This window comes from Strongylocentrotus purpuratus, unplaced genomic scaffold (assembly GCF_000002235.5).
Source record: "Strongylocentrotus purpuratus isolate Spur 01 unplaced genomic scaffold, Spur_5.0 spur5_scaffold_21, whole genome shotgun sequence".
In the NCBI taxonomy this organism is placed as follows: domain Eukaryota; kingdom Metazoa; phylum Echinodermata; class Echinoidea; order Camarodonta; family Strongylocentrotidae; genus Strongylocentrotus; species Strongylocentrotus purpuratus.
This window is the reverse complement of record NW_022145607.1, coordinates 14706588-14725887: the sequence shown is the minus strand read 5'-3', so window position 1 is coordinate 14725887 and position 19300 is coordinate 14706588. Positions and strand designations below refer to the sequence as shown.

At 37.1% G+C, this 19300-nt stretch overlaps 1 protein-coding gene across 2 annotated transcripts in view; it reads left to right on the top strand.

Moving 5' to 3' along the window:
- The window catches only part of LOC589972 (xaa-Pro aminopeptidase 1), a 39836-nt gene extending 20917 nt beyond the window's left edge, over positions 1–18919 (top strand). Inside the window, exons 7-23 of one of the 2 annotated variants that reach the window (XM_030995054.1) lie at positions 268–429; positions 1065–1160; positions 2467–2548; positions 3494–3579; positions 5343–5467; positions 6181–6267; positions 6926–6991; positions 8374–8444; positions 8918–8995; positions 9620–9691; positions 10125–10185; positions 10630–10699; positions 12134–12238; positions 14416–14487; positions 15011–15087; positions 15987–16085; positions 16902–18919. In XM_030995054.1, the coding sequence (XP_030850914.1) occupies positions 268–429; positions 1065–1160; positions 2467–2548; positions 3494–3579; positions 5343–5467; positions 6181–6267; positions 6926–6991; positions 8374–8444; positions 8918–8995; positions 9620–9691; positions 10125–10185; positions 10630–10699; positions 12134–12238; positions 14416–14487; positions 15011–15087; positions 15987–16085; positions 16902–17090 (1598 nt within the window). In that variant the 3' untranslated portion in view covers positions 17091–18919. Of the gene's footprint in view, positions 1–267; positions 430–1064; positions 1161–2466; positions 2549–3493; positions 3580–5342; positions 5468–6180; positions 6268–6925; positions 6992–8373; positions 8445–8917; positions 8996–9619; positions 9692–10124; positions 10186–10629; positions 10700–12133; positions 12239–14270; positions 14343–14415; positions 14488–15010; positions 15088–15986; positions 16086–16901 lie in introns of both variants that reach the window. The other variant, XM_030995055.1, reaches the window with a different exon arrangement.
- The last annotated feature ends 381 nt before the right edge of the window (positions 18920–19300 follow it).

Below are 19300 nucleotides of genomic sequence, written 5' to 3'. Positions count from 1 at the left end.
CTAACTTTCCCAGCGATAACAACTGTCATCTCCGGGGCCTTCTGTGCAACGATACTAATTTGGCAAGGATGTCAAAGGTTTATGGTTGAAATTGGACTTTGGGCTTGGTTCCGGATAGTGATTGGTCAAGGGTTTGAAATGAACATACTCAATTAGTGCACAATATTGACCACAGAGCAATTGTCGCTAGACCATGTATCTTCCAACCAGTAGAACACCTTCATTTTGATTTTCTCTTCTCCTTCTTCTCCTCCTCTCATTAACCAGGCACGGTTCAGAGTTACTTGAGTTCGCTGGAAGAGTCTGGTCGTAACCTGACTATGGTAGCTAACGCAGCAGCCAACCTCGTGGATTTGACCTGGAATGCTCTCGGCACACAGCCCGGCTACCCGGACATGCCCCTACTTGTCCTTGATACAGAGTACTCTGGTAATACACGTTCCGTCAGTTGCATGGCGCACGACTGTGTCAGCGGCTGGCGCAATATTTGACGCGCCTAGAGGCAAAGATATACACACACAAAATTTAGTGAGATTTGGATCGCAAATCGAATTTCCCCTTTTTTCGGCCACCGTTCATGTTCGGGATGAAAGCGCTGTTATCTCCCTTTGTTCGCACGCAAAACGCTCAGCCAAATAATCGCGATTCGATTTCTTCATTACTATGAAGGAAATATTGTCTTTTGGTAGTCGTTGTTACGCTAGTTGTGCAGGATCAACGGCCACCATTAGGACCGGTGCACTCTACAAATATTGGATAATGATTTGCACAGCGGGATGGCAACTATATGTCCTTCCAACTCTGGACCTTTTTTTGAAAATATTTTTACTCAACCAGTGTAATGTCCAACTACGGTCAAAATGAAGAATAATTACTTGAAATTATCAACATACTGCTCAAGTTGGGTAACAAAAAATGTCCAAATTTTGCTGGACACATAATTCTCCGTTACAAACATTTTACTCATTGATTATAAATAGGTTGGGTTGTAAAACTACTCTTTAACATCTTATTAATGTATGTACTAATATCTAAACTGCCATGTCTTTCTCTACGTGTTTCAGGGATGTCGTGGGAAGATAAGATAACGGATATCAGGGCGGAGATGACTAGAGCTGGAGCTACTAAACTCATCGTCCCCAAACTTGATGAAGTCGCGTGTAAGTAATTCACGTGTATCCACATTTATACGATATGCCCCATGATCGCAATGCCCCATGATCGCAACGCCTTTCGAAAAATAGACTTATTTAAACCGGTTTCCAAAGCCTCGTCCGATTCCTTACGTAATTAATTACGTAATCTGAATATAATTTATATGGGATGTACAATAAGATATGGAAATCACTATTGACTTGATTTTTCGAAAGTCTTCGCGGTCGTGTAATCTTTAAAGCACCCCAAGGACAACAGGCAGTACAACATTAAATGCTATTTTTTGTATGTACATCGATGTTATTTTTTGTTGACGACCTCTGAGTTTGTCAAAAGAAAGAAACCGAGTTAGGAATCTGAACGGATTCTCTCAATTCAATTTATTCCTATTATTCAATGCCAACAAAGGTTTTCGTTGGTGGTCTCACACATATGCCACACTTAATTCGTAACCGTCTTTTAAGAGCGCTATCAACAAAATGGACCAAAGCGCTTGCAAAATAACAGAATGTGAAGATAAATATTAAACTCATATTAAATTACTGAGGGAAGAAGTATGTTTTAAGGGATCGTTTGAAAGTGGCAGATCCCCGTTTAAAGCCCCTCTAAAGAGTTGGGAGCCCCCTAGATTGATGGTCAAATTTTATTTAAATTGTATCATAAATGTGAAAGAGGGTTTCATTTAAGGCACATTTCTGCAAGGATTAAAAAAAAAATGTGTTTGAACTCAAATATTCACGAAATAATACAAAGTTAAGGTGTTTTGCGTAGGCTACAACACAAAATCTGAATTATGTATTTTGTTTATATGTTTTTTTTTTATTTATCTATTTATTTTTTATTTTATTTTTTGGGGAGGGGGGGGGGTGGGAATTTGACAAAAATGTGTCTTGAATGATATCCTCTTTCACACTATGCTAAATTTTAACTGAAATTATGTCACCAATTTTTTTTTCTCGCGAATTTGGGGAGGAGTGGAAAACGATTTTGTTAAAGGAGTTAGACTTGACTCCACTCCAGACTATAGTGGAATCCACTCCGACCTAAATAGTGGTTTGCATTTATTCCTTGTACATGGCATTCAACAATTTTGTTGGCGTGGATTTCCATTCCCCCAAAAAGAAAGATTCTAATATGACCCCTAAAAGAATGGATTTCCACTCTCTTACATTTAGAGAGGGTAAACAGTGAGGTACATGCTTTTATCTTTAACACCAAAGTTTCCGAACTTTAATTGACGTATTTATTTACACCAGGCTTTTTATATTTTCTCTTGCTTTTTCCCCCTACTTTTGTCCCCCGTTTCTCTAGGGCTATTCAACATGCGTGGGGAGGATATCCCCTACAATCCTATGTTCATTGCATACGCCGTCGTTGAATTGAACGACGTCAGGTAAGTAAATTTATTATCATTTTTTGAATGCTAAAAAGAAAAAAATGGTTATATTCATATGATAAATAGAGTCTACCGATGAAAACTATAACGGTTATATAACCCTACGACAAATACTACAATAGGGAATAGTATTAAATAGTATTATTAGTGAATGTTTGAGAAATTTCCAATTAAAAATAGGAAAGTTATGAAATGTTGAAGTTGTCATCTGTGAAAAACAAATTGGCAACACTGTGACGTATACTGCGAACTCCTCTCCAATCTACTCAGTACATAACTATTCATAACCTTTCATTTTCTTATTTTGTGTTGACAGAATAGAAGGGTTGTATACAAACATAGTTGCATTTTGTTTAGAGTAAAGGTATGATTGGAAATGTTCTTCAGGGAAAATATAGATTTCTAAAGTTTTTTAGTATAAGCCACTGGGAGGGGACCTCGCAAGATACATCGCATAGTTGTCAGTTTGTGTTTATTTCATTGCAAAATGTCGGTTTTATTACCCCCTGGGCAATTACCTCCCGGACAATTACCAGCGGGACAATTACCTCCCGGGCAATTACCAGCGGGACAATCCCCCCAAGGACGATTACCCCCCCCCCCGGAAAATCCCCCCGTGGAAAATTACCGGTCCCCGTGGACAACCACCCCCGAGGAAAATTACCCCCTTGTCCTTGAAAGGGGGGGGGTAGTTTTCCGGGGATAATTGTCCTGATATGGCTTAACATAACAAAGAGATAAAACGAGAAAATAAGAAAGAGAGACAGAGAGAGTGGGAGAGAAAGAGAGAAAAAGAGAGATAGCTCCCCTTTTGTTTCTTCTTCTCAATAGTTGTAGAGTTGTAGTAAAAACAGGGCCCGTTCATTCTCTGCGCTCATGGTACTTTAAAACAAAAAGTATGTTATAATTATGTCATGTGTTTAATCAAAATTCGTTCTGTAGGCTCTACGCTTATGACAAAGCTGGAAGAATTGATGCCGTTTCTGCAGTCCGGACACACTTGAACGTTGACAGTTGCGGCACTGACAGTAAGACTTGAAGAGGAATTGTTATTTTTTTAATTTAATATTTTGTGTATTTATTTTATTTATTTATTTATTTATTTATTTATTTATTTTTAATTTTATTTTATTATTATTATTATTATTATTATTATTTTATTTTTTTCATTTTGTTTTATTTATTTATTTATTTTTATTTTTTTCATTTTTTTTCTTCATTTTTTTTCATTTTTTTTTTTTTTTTTTTGGGGGGGGAGCTGTACTCTTACTCGGAATACCTCCCTGTGTGACCGTTTTGCTATGGTCACATTACCCAAAAGTAGCCTGCCCGGCGGCAGAGCGGCGAGTTTTGGGCCAATTTTGCCCGGCCACCGAGCGGCGGCCGCCCAGGCACCGCTTGTTTTTAAGGCATCGGTCGGTCGCTGCTGAAGTTTAAGCGCGGAGTTAAAATTCGGGCGGCGCCTGCTCATTTTCACTCGCCGCCCAGACTACGCTCGGTGACCGGGCGGTCGCCGCCCGGGCGACGACCTAGTCGAGCGTTCACCGTCAAGCGATGTAGGTCAAAAATCGAAGCCGCTAGGTCAAAGGCTGTCGAGCAGTCGCCGCTCGGTCGCCACTTGGAGATCCGTAGGTCACTGGGCGGCGAGTCCGAAATCGGTCGGCGGTCTTTGACCTAGCGGCTTCGATTTTGGACCTAAATCGCTCGGCGGCGAACGCTATATTAGTTCGGTGCTCGGGCGGTGAACGGCCGGGCACCGAGCGTATTTTGGAGCCCCGTCGATCACTGGCCGGCCGCCGTGCAATATCTTTAAAATCAGCCGGCGACCGGTGGGAGACTGCTAGGGAATCGGTGGGTCACCGGTCGGTCACTGCCGGGACAATGCGCGGAAAAGCTCCGCGATTTCGCCCAGTTTTGACCTAAAATCGACCGGCGACCGACGGGAAATCGACAGGGCGCCGCCCAGGCATCGCTGGGGCTCTACAGCCTGCTCAACTTCTCCCCCAAAAAATCGCTGGGCGATGCCTAAATTCCAGCGGCGACCGAGCAGGCTACTAATCGGTCGGTCGCCGCTCTGATTTGTGACCATAGCTTAAGATAATATTCACATAGAACTGAGACTTTTAAATGATCGCAGAGCCTTTCGGCAAATCACCTCAAGGCCTATTCACAACCCAATTGTATATCCCATATAAAATCATGTTCGGATTATGGAATACGTCATTAATAATAATAATGCTACTGGAATTGCATTGAGTTGAGTTTCGAAAGCCTTCGCGACCGTGTTCTGTGTAATATTACTACTGTTTTGTAAGCGTATTTTATAATCGCACGTTAAACGCAAAGTAAAACAATGTTATAAATTTACCATACAATGCACCGTGTGATCCCCCTCTCTTATTTACAGAATTAAACTTGCCAATCTTTATCGAAGGTTGGAACTTCATGTTATGATTACCCCAGCCAATGAAAGTTGTATATTCCTGTACCATTTTTGCTTCAAAATCATACATTTAATTATAGATTTGTTGTTCTTCAGTTGATCTATTTATTTAGTTAGTTAGCTGGTTGGTTAGATAGTTAGTTAGTTTGATAATTAGTTACCATTTTTTAGAAGGACTACCCTGATCCGCACGAATGTTGTTTTTTGTATAGGAATCCACAAGGTTCATTTCGTTCTTAATAATGTGTCATATGATGTATCTTGATACTAACCAGTTCCTTCTAAATCTCAAACAGCACCCGTATTATGATTTAATGACAATTTGGCATCTATCTGTTTGCCCTATAGTATGCGCTACTGTGAAGGACTACGATCTGTTTGCCACGGAGCTGCCTACCCTAGCTAATGGTGATAACGAAAAGATCTGGTTCAGCGACATTTCAAGTTATTTCATCTACACCTCAATTCCAGAGGTACGATAATGATCGTAATAATTATTTTAAAAAATAAAAATTATTATTGCGAATAATATTAGTGATAATAATAATAATTTTATTATGATAGGCCTAATCATTAATGTTAATAGTTATAATACTAATATGTGTAATCGTAAAATACTACTACTGCTACTACTACTACTACTACTATACTACTTCTACTACTACTACTAAAATTACTACTACTACTACTACTACTACTACTACTACTACAACTACCACTACCACTACTACATGTACTACTACTACTACTACTACTACTACTACTACTACTATTACTACTACTACTACTACTACAACTACTACTACTAGTACTACTACTTCTACTCAACAATAATGATAATAAAATTGACTCCTATTAGAGAGTGGATGGTAAGTGCATTTAATATGAACTCTGGAACAGACTCCCTCCTCAACTGAAATCATTACCAACAGTATATAGAACAATTCATACAAAATTTAATTTTTTTAAAATATCTATAATCATGTATTTTCATCGAATTCACGGTGTCACTAATTGTTTATTCACACACTAACACTGATTCGTGGATGGCATATTTATGCACTTATCATCAAGTGGAAGGGCGCTATATGAATTGCAACTTGTATTACTATTATTATCCTGTCACCTTTTGCTCATGTGTCTATCCCATCCTAATTTCCATCTATTTTTTGTTGATGTGTTTCAGGACAAGGCTTACATTGAGGCGTCACCTATCCTCCTTATCAAGTCACAGAAGAACCCGACCGAAGTGGCTGGAATGAAGGAAGCACATGTAAGACAGACCAAAGCAAAGCTGAACAAAATTAATTAACACCTTCACCCCTACGCTCAACAACATTACTTACAAATATGAGCTAATTATCCCCAAATCTAGGATCTCATTAATCGTAAAACGTTTTATAGTGGCTTCGGAAAACATGGAACAATATTCCACTTTTCATCAGAGAATTTAACTGTCTCGGCTCTTTCAAAGGATCCCTTCAACCTCAGTAACTTAATGCGAATTATATATTTTGTTCACATTCTTATTTTGTTTGGGTAAGCGCTCCTTAATGAACGATTTTATTGATATCATTAAAACAAAAACAGCAAAACAACGTAAATTTTTTTAAAGTCTTAATAAACATTTTGGAAAAACCCAATCAATCAATCAACAACTAATCAACCAAACAACAATTCAAAGCAAACAAATAGCCAATCAATCAGTCAATCAAATAATCAATCAATTAAACAATCAATCAGTCAATCACTCGATCGATCAATCAATCAACTAATCAATAAATAGTCAGTCAATTAAACTAATAGGCAATCTTTCAACCAACCAGTCAGTCAACTATTAAATCAATCAACCAACCATTAGACATATTATTCAACGATACTGTCAACCAATCAATCAATGAATCAATCGCCCAATCTTCTTCTTTTTACAGCGTCTTGATTCTATCTCTCTGTGTGAGCTTGGTGGATGGTTGCAGGAGACCATGGATAGCTTAGACGTAAGTATATTATATCGAATTTTGTTCTGACACTCTTGTTTGTCCTGAAAAGTACCTAGAAAACCGGAATCCTATCAGGTTTTGTTGCAATTGTGTTTCCCTGTCCATAAACTGTAAGGGGCAGGCATTGGAATATAATGGGTTGGCACCGGTTTTACTCGGAAAATGGTGCGGGAGGTAGCCAAATGTCTTTTTTTCTGGCCTGATTTCAAACACTTTTTTGGGGGTGGGTATTTACCACTCGACGTGCGTGGGGGAGGGAGAAGAGAGAGAGAGAGGGGGGAGGGGTGGGAGTAGCCGACTGCTATCTGATTTTGGAAGAATTCACAACAGTATTTGATATGAACCTGTTAAATCTTAATAATCGAAATAAAATCAATAAAATCAAAAAAAAATCATCATAAAACTTAAAAAAAATAGATTTCTACAACTAATCTAATTACCATTTCTCTAGTCGTGCAATGTGCACCGGGCTATATTATTGTTTTATTATATTGCATTACACTGTTAGAAAAAAAATAAACAAGTTGTTTAAAATTTTAAACAACCCCGAGTTAACCGGTGAATCGCTCAACGTTGTTTAAAAATTAAACAAATTAAGGTTGTTTACATTTTGAACACTTAGTTGTTTAAAAATTAGAAAACCTTTTAAACAACAGTTGTTTAGTAATAAAATTGCACAACTCGGTTGTTTAAAGCAAGTTGTTTAGATTTTAAACAATAATGTTTAAATTACTAAGCAACCGTTGTTTATTCAGTATTACTGCACAACTGGGTTGTTTAAAAGGAGTTGCTTAAATGGTTTAACTGTTTAATGGTTATTATCTGGTTGTTTGAATTTGTGAAATGACCTACTGGAACCACTCCTGCAATAATCACAACGATTTATACACTGCAACATGCAGAGCTTGTTGCCAATTTACTTCAACATTTGTTCATCATATTCATGGCAGTGACAGACAACATTATTATTTGTCTCTATAACTTCACCTAAAACCCATCGGCGAAGCCGAAAAGAACCAAGTCGTCGCCTTGCCCTTGTTCCGCCATTTTCGTCTGCACTGCACTGCACACACTAGCACTGCATGCTTGCATGCATGTATTATGTACGTACTTTGTGCATATCGCATGTGTGTGCGCAAATAGCAATCGCGTATCGAGAAAATATCAACGACGCCCCCGGGACTTTTTAAACAACTCTGTTTAATTAAATATTTTTGTCTTTTAATACATAGTTGTTTAAGTCAATCGAGCACTGATTTTTCGATTTTGAACAACGTTGTTTACTTTTTTAAACAACATTCTTTTAAACAGTGATATTTTAAACACCGTTCTAACAGTGTATTAATGTGTTCATTTCTCTTCATTACAATTTACAACAGGACCCCGCAGTTGGAGATAAAAGCGTTCTTAGCGAGCTCATCGTTGAACAACAGGCAATATATTTTCGCAGGTACATTCATGTCTTTATTTCTCAAATTGAATACCATTTTAGATACTCAAAATCTTTAAAAAAACATATTTGTTATGACGACAAAGTTAATCCTATATTTTTCCTAGAGTGAAATTTGAAAATAATACCTCCGAAATGAAACAGAGTTGATAATAATGTAACCGAACATTGCTAATATTAAAACTTGCAATCATTATTTTTGTTGCATTTAATAATGTAGGCCTATTGTAGATATAATGTATTTCGGTAAAAGGTTTTGTAATAACCAAGTCACACCGATGATACTGCCATCAGACCCACAACACACCGATCAAACGAACACTACATGGCTAAAAATCGGTCGGTGTGTCTGGCGTCGGTTTGGAGCCGGTCTGGTAGAATGACGAAGGTTTATGTGGAATGCATAGATGGCTCATGAGACAATGAATGAGTTTAATTTGTTATACATCACTTTACTTTTTATTTTGTTTCAGCGTACACCCAACCAACAAGGGTCTCAGTTTTGGAACGATCTCATCATTTGGGGCGAACGGAGCCGTTATTCATTATACGTAAGAACAAAATGATACCATGGATTCACTGATGCAATCATAAGACATTTGTTTAGATTTTTGTATTTCCCTCGTCTGTTTAATATTTTGTCTTTTCCTTTCACCGCAATCGTGGCCTTATATCGTTAACCATATTACCCCCTTCCATTCTCTCGCCCCTCTTTCGTCCCTCTTTATAGTACCCCTTAAACCTCACATATTAATAAACATCAAATTGAATAAACAAAAGTGCGCCTTGAGACAAAACCAAAGGTATTATAGTTTCAAATATTTTTAAACAATTGCGAGATTACAAACTCTTCAGCTGGAATCGAATACACAGACGTAGACACGTAGTCCCATTTGAATGTGTGGAGTCCAGAATAAAAAAATAATAAGATATAGTAATAAGAAAGAAACGGATAGATCACATGTACCAACATTTTCATTTTGTCATTTTTGTATTTCTCTGTCCCAATTTGTTTTGGCCGTTTTCACCATTGTGTATATAAATATTAACATTTATTTGTTACTGTTATATGAGATTTCTAAATAAAGAACCCTGTGGATAGGGGAAATAATTGTGCCTCCTGTTTTGTTATTTTCCAAGATTATAGGTTGATTTGTTTTCTACCTCCCTTACAGGTCATCTAATGAGACTGATATACCAATCACAAACCAAGGAATCTTCCTACTTGATTCTGGTGGACAGTACCTGTAAGTAAATCCAGGGACGTCAACAGGCAGGGAACAGCCCCCCCCCCCCCCTCCACACACACACGTCATTGCTCGGCCGCTCTGCTCCTTCACAAAATGTTCCCCAGACTTGTGAAAACTCGATGATGTAGAGACATCTTATCTGATATCAAAATTGTTTTTGTTAGGTCATTGTCACAAGGTGTCACCATTTGCAAATAGGGGGGGGGGGGGGTTGTTCGGACCAAATTTGTTGACAAGATAGGTGTGTACATTTAATTTAAAAAAAGACCGTTAGTTGCATTTCGTGGAAGAAAGATTTGCGAATTACATAATTTGCCTACATAATACCTAGAAGGGGGCGACTTCCGACTCTACACCCCTCCAGCGATGCCCCGGTGAAAGGCCTGTAGATGCTGATAGTTTCAATTTTTTTTATTCACCTTCTTTGCAGTCAGGGAACCTGTGACATCACACGTTCTTTCCACTTTGGAGAACCAACAAATTTTATGAAGGTGAGTTAAAAATACTTCCTTGGCAGAATTATTTCTATTTTAAGCTGGTATCATTTTGGGGACGGATGCATTTTATTTGTAGGCCTACTTGGGCACCTTAGACGCGATGTATGGTGCGAAACGAGAACTCGTGTCTGATTATCACTAATCGTTGGCAAAAACTAGGTTTTGAGATAAGATCCGTACAACTTTTTCGAGCATTGGTCGAAATGTTTTCATTCTTCGATCAATTTGATTATAATAAAGCATCTTTTTGTAATACCTCCTTCTCTTGTACTTCATGGTCTTGTTTACGCCTATGCACTGCTATATAAACGTATGTTTTGCCTATTCTTTTGTACTCTTCCTATTTGTGAATGATATTATAAGAAGTTTATACACTGATTTGATGTTCAATCTTATTTTATCTTCTTGTCTCCTTCTCATTATTTAATGATGTTGTAGGAAGCCTATACGAGGGTACTCATGGGTCATATTAATTTGGTCTTGGCCACTTTCAGGACGGGAGTGTATGGTAAGTTGGCATTAGGGACTTTTAGATTTGCACGTTAACAGCTTTGACTGCAACGTGTGACGTCATTTTAAGGCACTGCGCATGCGTCACGTCGTCTCGGTCGGCGATAGAGAATGCGTCAACCTTGATTTTCCTAAATCTAGTACGGTACTAGTATATATGCCGCGTGCGCATAAAATATACAGTTCCTCAGGTAGACAAAGGAACATCCCTTCCCTGCTATTATGTACAAATGTGTAGAACAGGTGTCACATGCATATTCACCTGTTCTACACATTTTTATATAGCAGTGAAGGGATGTTCTACCACAGCAATAGGCCATTTTCGTAATGTAACCAAATTTAATGCAAAAGTCTTTGTGAAGTGCCTAAATACAGATTATTTCATTCACCTGATAAGAATAATAGTATTTCAATAGACATAGTCCGAACTGCATACATTAGTTGTTGCCAGGTTGGACAAACATTATGGCTAGATCTACCTATGCATTAAATTTGGTTACATTACGAAAATGGCCTATTGTTGAGGGTAGAATGAGGAACTGTATATTTTGTCCTCTTTCTTGTCTGTCATGTTCATAGTGTTACTTCCTGCATGCATGTATACCGTCGAGTGAAATCTAAAAGATTTCTAATTGTAGTCAACATGGGCAGTTGAGTACGTTGACACGCATGGTCAGTCGGCGTTCGTCGTGTTCTCGTCCACTCAATCTAAAAGTCCCTAGTAAAAGAGTTCCTCACCCAGGGCCCTGTTTCATAAACAATAACAAATTGCAATCACTGCTATATGCTACCTGAATCGCTGCATGTGATAGATTGAGAGCAAATAAGTCATAGAAATTTTGCATTTTTTATTGACAAGAAGATTTGTGAAACAATGTCCAGATTGAGCCCTCTATGTGATGTGCTTTACGTTTAGATCCAGGGCTGCCCGACTTTGCATAAATTTAATGCAACATCGTCATTCTATGTTCAGTTGTTAACTTTAATCTATAAAAAGTCATAAACACAATGCCATAAGGAACAGCCTATTGATTACATTTATAAAATACTGGTAATTTGGCCCAATAATTCTTCTATACTGCCTTAAATCCTAATGATATATAGTCCATTTTGTAGAGGTGTCGTGGTCTAGTTGATACGTGTCCTGACTTTGATCACATGGTTCGCGGTTCGAATCCCACCACTGTCGTTTGGCAAGACATTCATCTTTATTTTCCACTCTCCATCCAGTGTGATGAATTAAGTGGGTACCCGGTTGGAGGAAATTCCTCGAATGCTTTAGCAGCTTATCATGGCGGCTAAGCTACAGCCGGAGTAATTTTGTGATACGTTGTATAATGCAGGGGAGTATAATGCATATAGTAGCTGCGCTATATAAATGGACATACTATTATTATTATTATTATTATTATCATTTTAATCATCCACCAAGGTCGTGAAATTGACGCCCATGCACGTCAGCCCCTATGGGAGGGAGGTCTGGACTACCGCCATGGTACTGGACACGGTATTGGTCACTTCCTTAATGTCCATGAAGGTAATATGTGAATAGATTCTTTTCAATCTAATACGATTTGGTTTGTTTTGGTTCGATCTGATTTGATTTGATTTGATTTGAATTTGATTTGATTTGATTTGAATTGATTTGAATTGATTTGAATTGATGTGATGTGATTTGATTTGTTCTCATTTGATTTGAATTAATTTGATTTGATTTGATATGAAATTTGATTTGATACACAAAAGCCCATTCGAACCTGTTTCCAGAAAAAAGACTAATATGATAGCCATACATATATCATGTTTTAATAAATTAACAATACTGATAAACACAGGAGGAAAGGAAAAAAAAACTAACAAAACTAAAAAAGATTATTGCTGGAATAACATGAATGACTAAAAGATTTGATCACAAAAATGAATGAATGTATAAGAGAAATAACTCACTAAGTAAATAAATACATGAAAATAAAGAGTGATAGAATGATAAATGAAAAAGTAATTACATCAATATATATGTACATGAAAAAATAAGTAAAGTAATGTACATTTTAGAACATGTAATAAGAATAAATGTGAATATTATCGTTGTACTCGTAATCTTCATTCCACCCGCGTTCACGATATCTTAAATTATCAAAAAGAAGACATGAAGAGCCTGTTGGGCAATCAATTACATTTTGGGGGAATTCAAGTTATTGATTCGTTCATTTGGTTTCATGGATTCCGTATGTTTTTTATGCGCTGTGTGCGTGTTTGTGTCTTTTGTCTCTATACTATATATATATATATATATATATATATATGTATGTGTGTGCGTGTATATATGTGTGTTGTGCGTGTGTGCGTGCGCGAGTTCGTGTGCGTGTAAGAAACATACCGCGCATACGCTGGATGTGTCATTAATCATGTTTATCCCTTTTTTGTTCATGGGATTGCTCGCTGCTTCATATACAAAGTCATCAGATTTTGAAACTTGTCATATTTGTATGATGTTTACAAAAACAGTATGACTGTTCATTTCTTTGTTTGTTTACATCAATATTCTTTTTATACATTCTGGAGTTTCAATTTCAAATAATTGCATGACATTTTGCATGTTTTCTTAATTTTGTTTACACCTCATGGCTGGTACATGTCGGCTTTTATTCTTCACGTTAACATCCTTTTTCCCCTTCATTTTCACCATGTTGATATGGGGCCTTTAGGGGATAGTTAGTGTGAAGTGATCATGAACACAATTTGATGAAAAATGGGCATGGTAGGCCTACATACGGTACATACTCAAAATACTTGGTCATGGACCATGTTTCTTAAATATAATGCCCCTATCGAAAACAAGCTTGTTCTTTAAAACATTTAAATTACTGAAGGAAAGCCGAGGCAATCGGCATCTTATTTTGAATGCCTATTTATTAAATGGTATGCTCCCAGTTTATATGTGAAAGACTCGTTTGAAAACAATAAAATGGAAGGATATGATGAATTCGCACGAGGGAAAAGATATTTCAAATGCCCACCCCTTTAAAATTGCACGCTCATTTACTTAATTCAGTCGACTCATTTGAAGATGTTTTGTTTGTCTGCACTGATAACAACGTAGAACGATAGAAAAAGAAATGGACTGACCATTCATTCAATTGCATGCTCCTTATACAAATATACATGCACGACTCATTTGAAGAGCTTGTTGCATGAATAACGATAAGTTTGCCGTGGCAATCACAACTATTGTGGATGGGAATGCTCTTATCATTAAACCAAATAGCCAAACTGCAAAATTGAACGGGAAAACCTATATTTATTCAAAAATATAGGGTTAGGGTTGCAATTAGGTTTCAAATTAGTTTTGGGTTATGTTTAAGAAATTTCCACGGAGCAACTGTCGAAAGAGCGTAAGCCGTCAAAGCATGCATGTTTACAAGATCTGCAAATCACTGATACTTATCATTCACAGGGCATAGATGATTCATTCAAAAACTAGGCCCAATACCTTCATCATGCTTTTCATATTTGTTGCAAAAATCATTGGTGCCCATCGCTTGTTTGATGTCTTTTTTCCCCACCAGGTCCTGGTCGCATTAATCTCGGCTACAGTGCTGCTCACGAACCTATTCATCAAAACATGTTCTTCTCAGACGGTAGGTATAAATAGGAAGAAAAAAACATGGCGTTATTTAGTACAAATCTGTATATCCTCTCTGTATATCATAGGTCCAGCGAGTATTAGTCTTGGTTACAGCTCCCGACACGACCCTATTTATACTGGCATGTTCTTTTCTGATGGTGAGTAGAATTTGAAGAACTGTTCACCATCGTAGGTTTGTATAACGTCATTCTAAAAGCTTTTAAGAACTGAATTTTTCGATTTTTATTGATGCTAAATATATCATATTAGCATGAAGGCCAGGATTCCGTCGATTCGGAGTCGATGCAGAGTCATTTTAATGACTCCGGGTGAGTCTGCATGATCAGTTTGTCGTGGATGGACATTACTTTGACAACTTTGAAAGTTTGAAGGCCTCTAGAAAATAAATAATGATTTGTATTGAGCTATGAATTTATGTGTATTTTAAAATTGTATGGTAAAGAGAAATGTTCCTAGAACTCGTTGAAGAACTAAATATCCATTAACCTTTGGTGTTTTACTGATTGATGGTAGGCCAAAGTCTCTCAATCTATTTTATAGTGAAATATTCTCAGTGTGACGGAGGATACAATGTAGCATCTAAACTCATCTGAATCGGTATTAGATACTTATATGAACTAAACTTGATATTTTTCTTCAAATTTCTTTTGCTGCTTTCAGAGCCTGGTTACTACGAGGATGGAGAATTCGGAATTAGAATTGAAAATGTCATGTTTGCTAAGGAGGCCGCGACAGAGGTATATGAAGCAGCTTTTCGTTAAATCAAATTTATATTCTGCATCTGAAAAAACAAAAGTCAAATTTAAGACAGGAGAACATTAAAAAAACGAAGATAAAAGAGAAGGAAAGGAAGGGCAGAAATGGAAAGGAAATGAATTGAAAGGAAGCGAAAGGAAAAAAAAAAGATATGGAAAAAGAAGGTGAACAAAAGGAAAGGAAGGGAATGTAAAGATAAGAAAGGGGAAAACATTGAGGGGAAGAAAAAAGGTAACGAAAAAAAAAGGAAAAAAAATATATGAAAAGAAAAGAAAAGGCAAGAAAATGTTAAAACCACAAAATAAATACGAAAATTGAATTTGGAATGTTGTTGAATTTCGAAATACAAAAAACAAACATATAGGCCTTTTGCTGTTTTGGTAAAAAAAAAAAATGATATGAGTCACAAACCGCTTTCACAAGACGACCATAACTTATAAATCCATATCACTGTTAAAACACTGCTCTAATATAGTTTTGTTTTTTAATTTATAAATACTTTCTTTCCAGGTGCGAGAGGTGCCCCTTTAACGTTGACACATGCCCCTTATTTTTGTCTAATGAGTGCTTTCCTTTTTGATAAATACCCCATCTCCTTTTGTAATAAGCGCTCCTTCCCCTTTAAAAAAAATTAATGCACCTTTTTACCTTTGATAAGTGCCTCTGTCAATGAGCATAAATTGCTCTTGGTAATGTTGCTAGTGTCCTTTTTCTTATCTTATCATTGCCCTTTGATAAGTGTTCCTTTTTACGTATATTTCCTGCTGTTGCTTTTAGGAAGTATGTCCTCTTACTATCTTCTAAAGGCCATAATTTTGTTTCAATCTTCATAATTGCTCTAATCTAGTTAATTCATGAATACTTTTCTTCTACTATTCAGCACCAATTCAACGACTACACTTACATGACGTTTGAGATGATCTCAATGGTGCCTTTTGAGCCAACATTGATCGATTTCACCCTCATGACCACCAAGCAGGTAAGACACCCCTATCACTTTCTCCATCCCCTGTCGTCTCTATGTTTGTACGTGTGTGTCTCTCCCCCCCCCCCCCCTCCCTGCACCCACGCCCCCCCCCCCCTAGGGAGCGCTTTGTAAATGATTCGCACGCTTCCCGTGCTCACTACCGCCCCCCTAAAATGAAATCCTGGCTACGCGCTTGGTTAACTCTAACCCTAACCTAAAACCCAATTGTAACCCCAACCCTTTAGCTTTTGACGAATTAAAGTCCAAGAAGCAGTTGTCGCAGTTAATGTCAGCTCATCACCTATTTTGCTATTTGGCCTCTCTGTTTGCATGGTTTGTCTGTATTGGTTGTCTGCCTAATTAACCAGGGGGTTCTTGCTTCATGGAGAGGGGGAGGGGGGGGGGTATTCTTACTAGATGGTTCAGATGCAAATGAGAACAAAGACCACAAATATGGAGGATTGGGGAAGGAGGCACAGGAGGTGTGTTTATTCTATTTAAATTATTTACCATTTGCGGGATGGGACACCCTTACCAGCATTTTTTCCATAGGGGCAGTTATCTTTTTCGAATTCAATTTGCTCCGTCCCCTTACTCTTCTTTTCCTCTTTTTTGAATGGTTTTGGTTTGTTGTTTGCCTGTCTCCTGATATTGTTTGTTTCTCTTCAATCTTTTCTTCTGGTGTCTACCAATGTGTCGATGATTCATTTTTCCTTCTCTTTTACACTTTATTATTATTTTTTTCTTCTCACATTGTCGTCACGTATCATATCTTTATTACGTCACAGTACCTTTCGTTTTTGATTCTCTCTCTCCCTCTCTCTTCAGATCGAATGGTACAATACTTACAACGAACAAATCAATACCGTCATCAAACCTGAGCTATCACAAAGGGGGAAGGAATGGGTGGAGATGAAGACAAAGTACGTTGACCCTCAAACGGGAGCTGCCGCCCCTCTAGTTACGTCATTCATCTTCGTCATTATGACGTCATTTGTCGCCATGTTTCTACAATAGAATCAAGTGATTATTAAATGACTTTTGATCAGGGAAAACCAACCAATGACATATTTGGGGGTAAATGTCTGTGTATCATTTAGATAAAGAGAAAGACACAAAATATCCAAATATTTTTAAAACTAACAAGATTATTGACCCTTTTTAATCATACATGTATATACATTGTATATGATGAATAATTATGATGATGAATTGTTTTAGCGTCAACTGAATTACCATTCAGTACTACAAGTCTTCTTTCTTTATGTCGTAGATCGCAGGGGATTGTGAATTGTTTGGTATTAATATGCAACTGCACTTACTCGTAATTACACATAAATATGTACCCGCTGAACTATCAGTTTAGTAATGGTGTAAGTTCACCAAGGTTTCTCAGTCTTGTGAGGCTAATACAAAAAAAATAACTAGTTGAGAAGAGACAGCGCTGACAAAATCAGAACAATAATACAACATCTGCATCTTCTCCGATCTACCCCTGGCAAAATATACCTGGCAAGATGTGTATGTCCAAGTCACCGGCGGGCTTGCACAGACCACTGGGGGCGTTTAACAAAGCTTGTCATCAGTGACAAATGACAGTCTTTGTTATAAGCTACTGAAGTCCTGTCTTCTGATTGGTTATCAACAGATTCGTCACTGGTTTTTGTCATTTGTCATTGAAAAAAGGCTTTGTGAAACGGGGCCCCAGGAAGACCGAGTAATACCCTCTTAAATCTTCGTTCGCGAAGAGAAGCTAATTATAAAGTATCTTAAAAGTATGGTAACGGATATATCTAGCACTCATTAGAATATTATGCAGGCGATGCATATTGTTGGAAAATGAAACAAAGAGGTCGTTCATTGTCATACAAAGACACAGAGTGCGTCCCAGTATCATTTTCGTCAGTGAGCATAATCGACATTTCATATATAGTTCCCCCTTGTTGGTAGTAAGTCATACTATAACGACCATATTTAATATTGTAAAGACATTTTGTTCAAGATGGACATATTAAACGGAAATTGAAATACTGAGTCTGGAAAATTCCACACAAGGTATAGGTCTGCTTGTAGCTTGTGCACAGTGAAGTTGAAATGGATGGTTTGCCTGTTGATTGCGACCACAGATTCTTCTTGTTCTTTGCTAAAGAACAATATTCTACTTGAAAATGCCTGATGCAAATGTGCTTGTAAAATAAAAAGACTCACAAATACCTTAGGATTTTGAACATTTATTTCTCTCAAGTAGTTTATACACCCTCAATTCTTAATTTCGTCCGATAGCCTTCATGTTATTATTTAAATGATCTTTTATGTATTAGTTGGATTAATTTCTGTCGTAATACGTAATAGTGTGTCTGAAATATGAGACTATGAAGACTTCTTTGTCTATAACTGCACTCCATAGGCCCTGTGCTGCAGATCAACAATCGCAAGAGACTGATCAGTAATCTAGGTTAGGCTCAAAGCTTCATGGAATATTGTGCAAGTGACAAAATAGAGTATGTGCAGCGCAGACTAGCCGGTGTACAACAAAGAATTGTGTAAACCATAACAATAACATGCATGAGATATTGTAAATACATCCTACCTGTAGCTTGGGTATGTGCATTTCATAATCTTACATTGATTCTGCCACACATAAAAAACCAACATTATAATGAATAAGATGTTACTCGATCATTGATTGGCCTACCAAGGCTTCCGGTGTCTTATATACGATACAAAATATGAGCAGCTATTGTTGTTTGACTTCCAATGTATTGTCAATTTTCTTTCATGTATTGATTTATATATGTTTGAATATGTACAACATATTGATATGCATAAAATATTGAAAAGTTGAACGGTTTGCTTTATTTCTTAGACGGCCCCACCTGGGACATGGAAGAAATTCAGATAAATGGTACAAAGATATCTTACAACTAAAACATTTAAAAAAGAAAGAAAAAGACATAGCTGTATCTTACTAAAGAACAACTAAAAATGCTTAAGTAAAACTATCAACACTATACTTGTATAAGATATTGTCAGTTCTAACAGCATGTATACTACGCTACAAAACATTATTTGTAAACATAGCATATATACAAATATAAACATGTACATCTAAATACTAATGATTGAATGCTTTGAGAAAAAGAAAGAAAACTATTTCAAATATAATTTGCAGTTTTGCAGTTTACATCCTATTTGATTCCAAAGTGTGCATATGCAATGTATACATA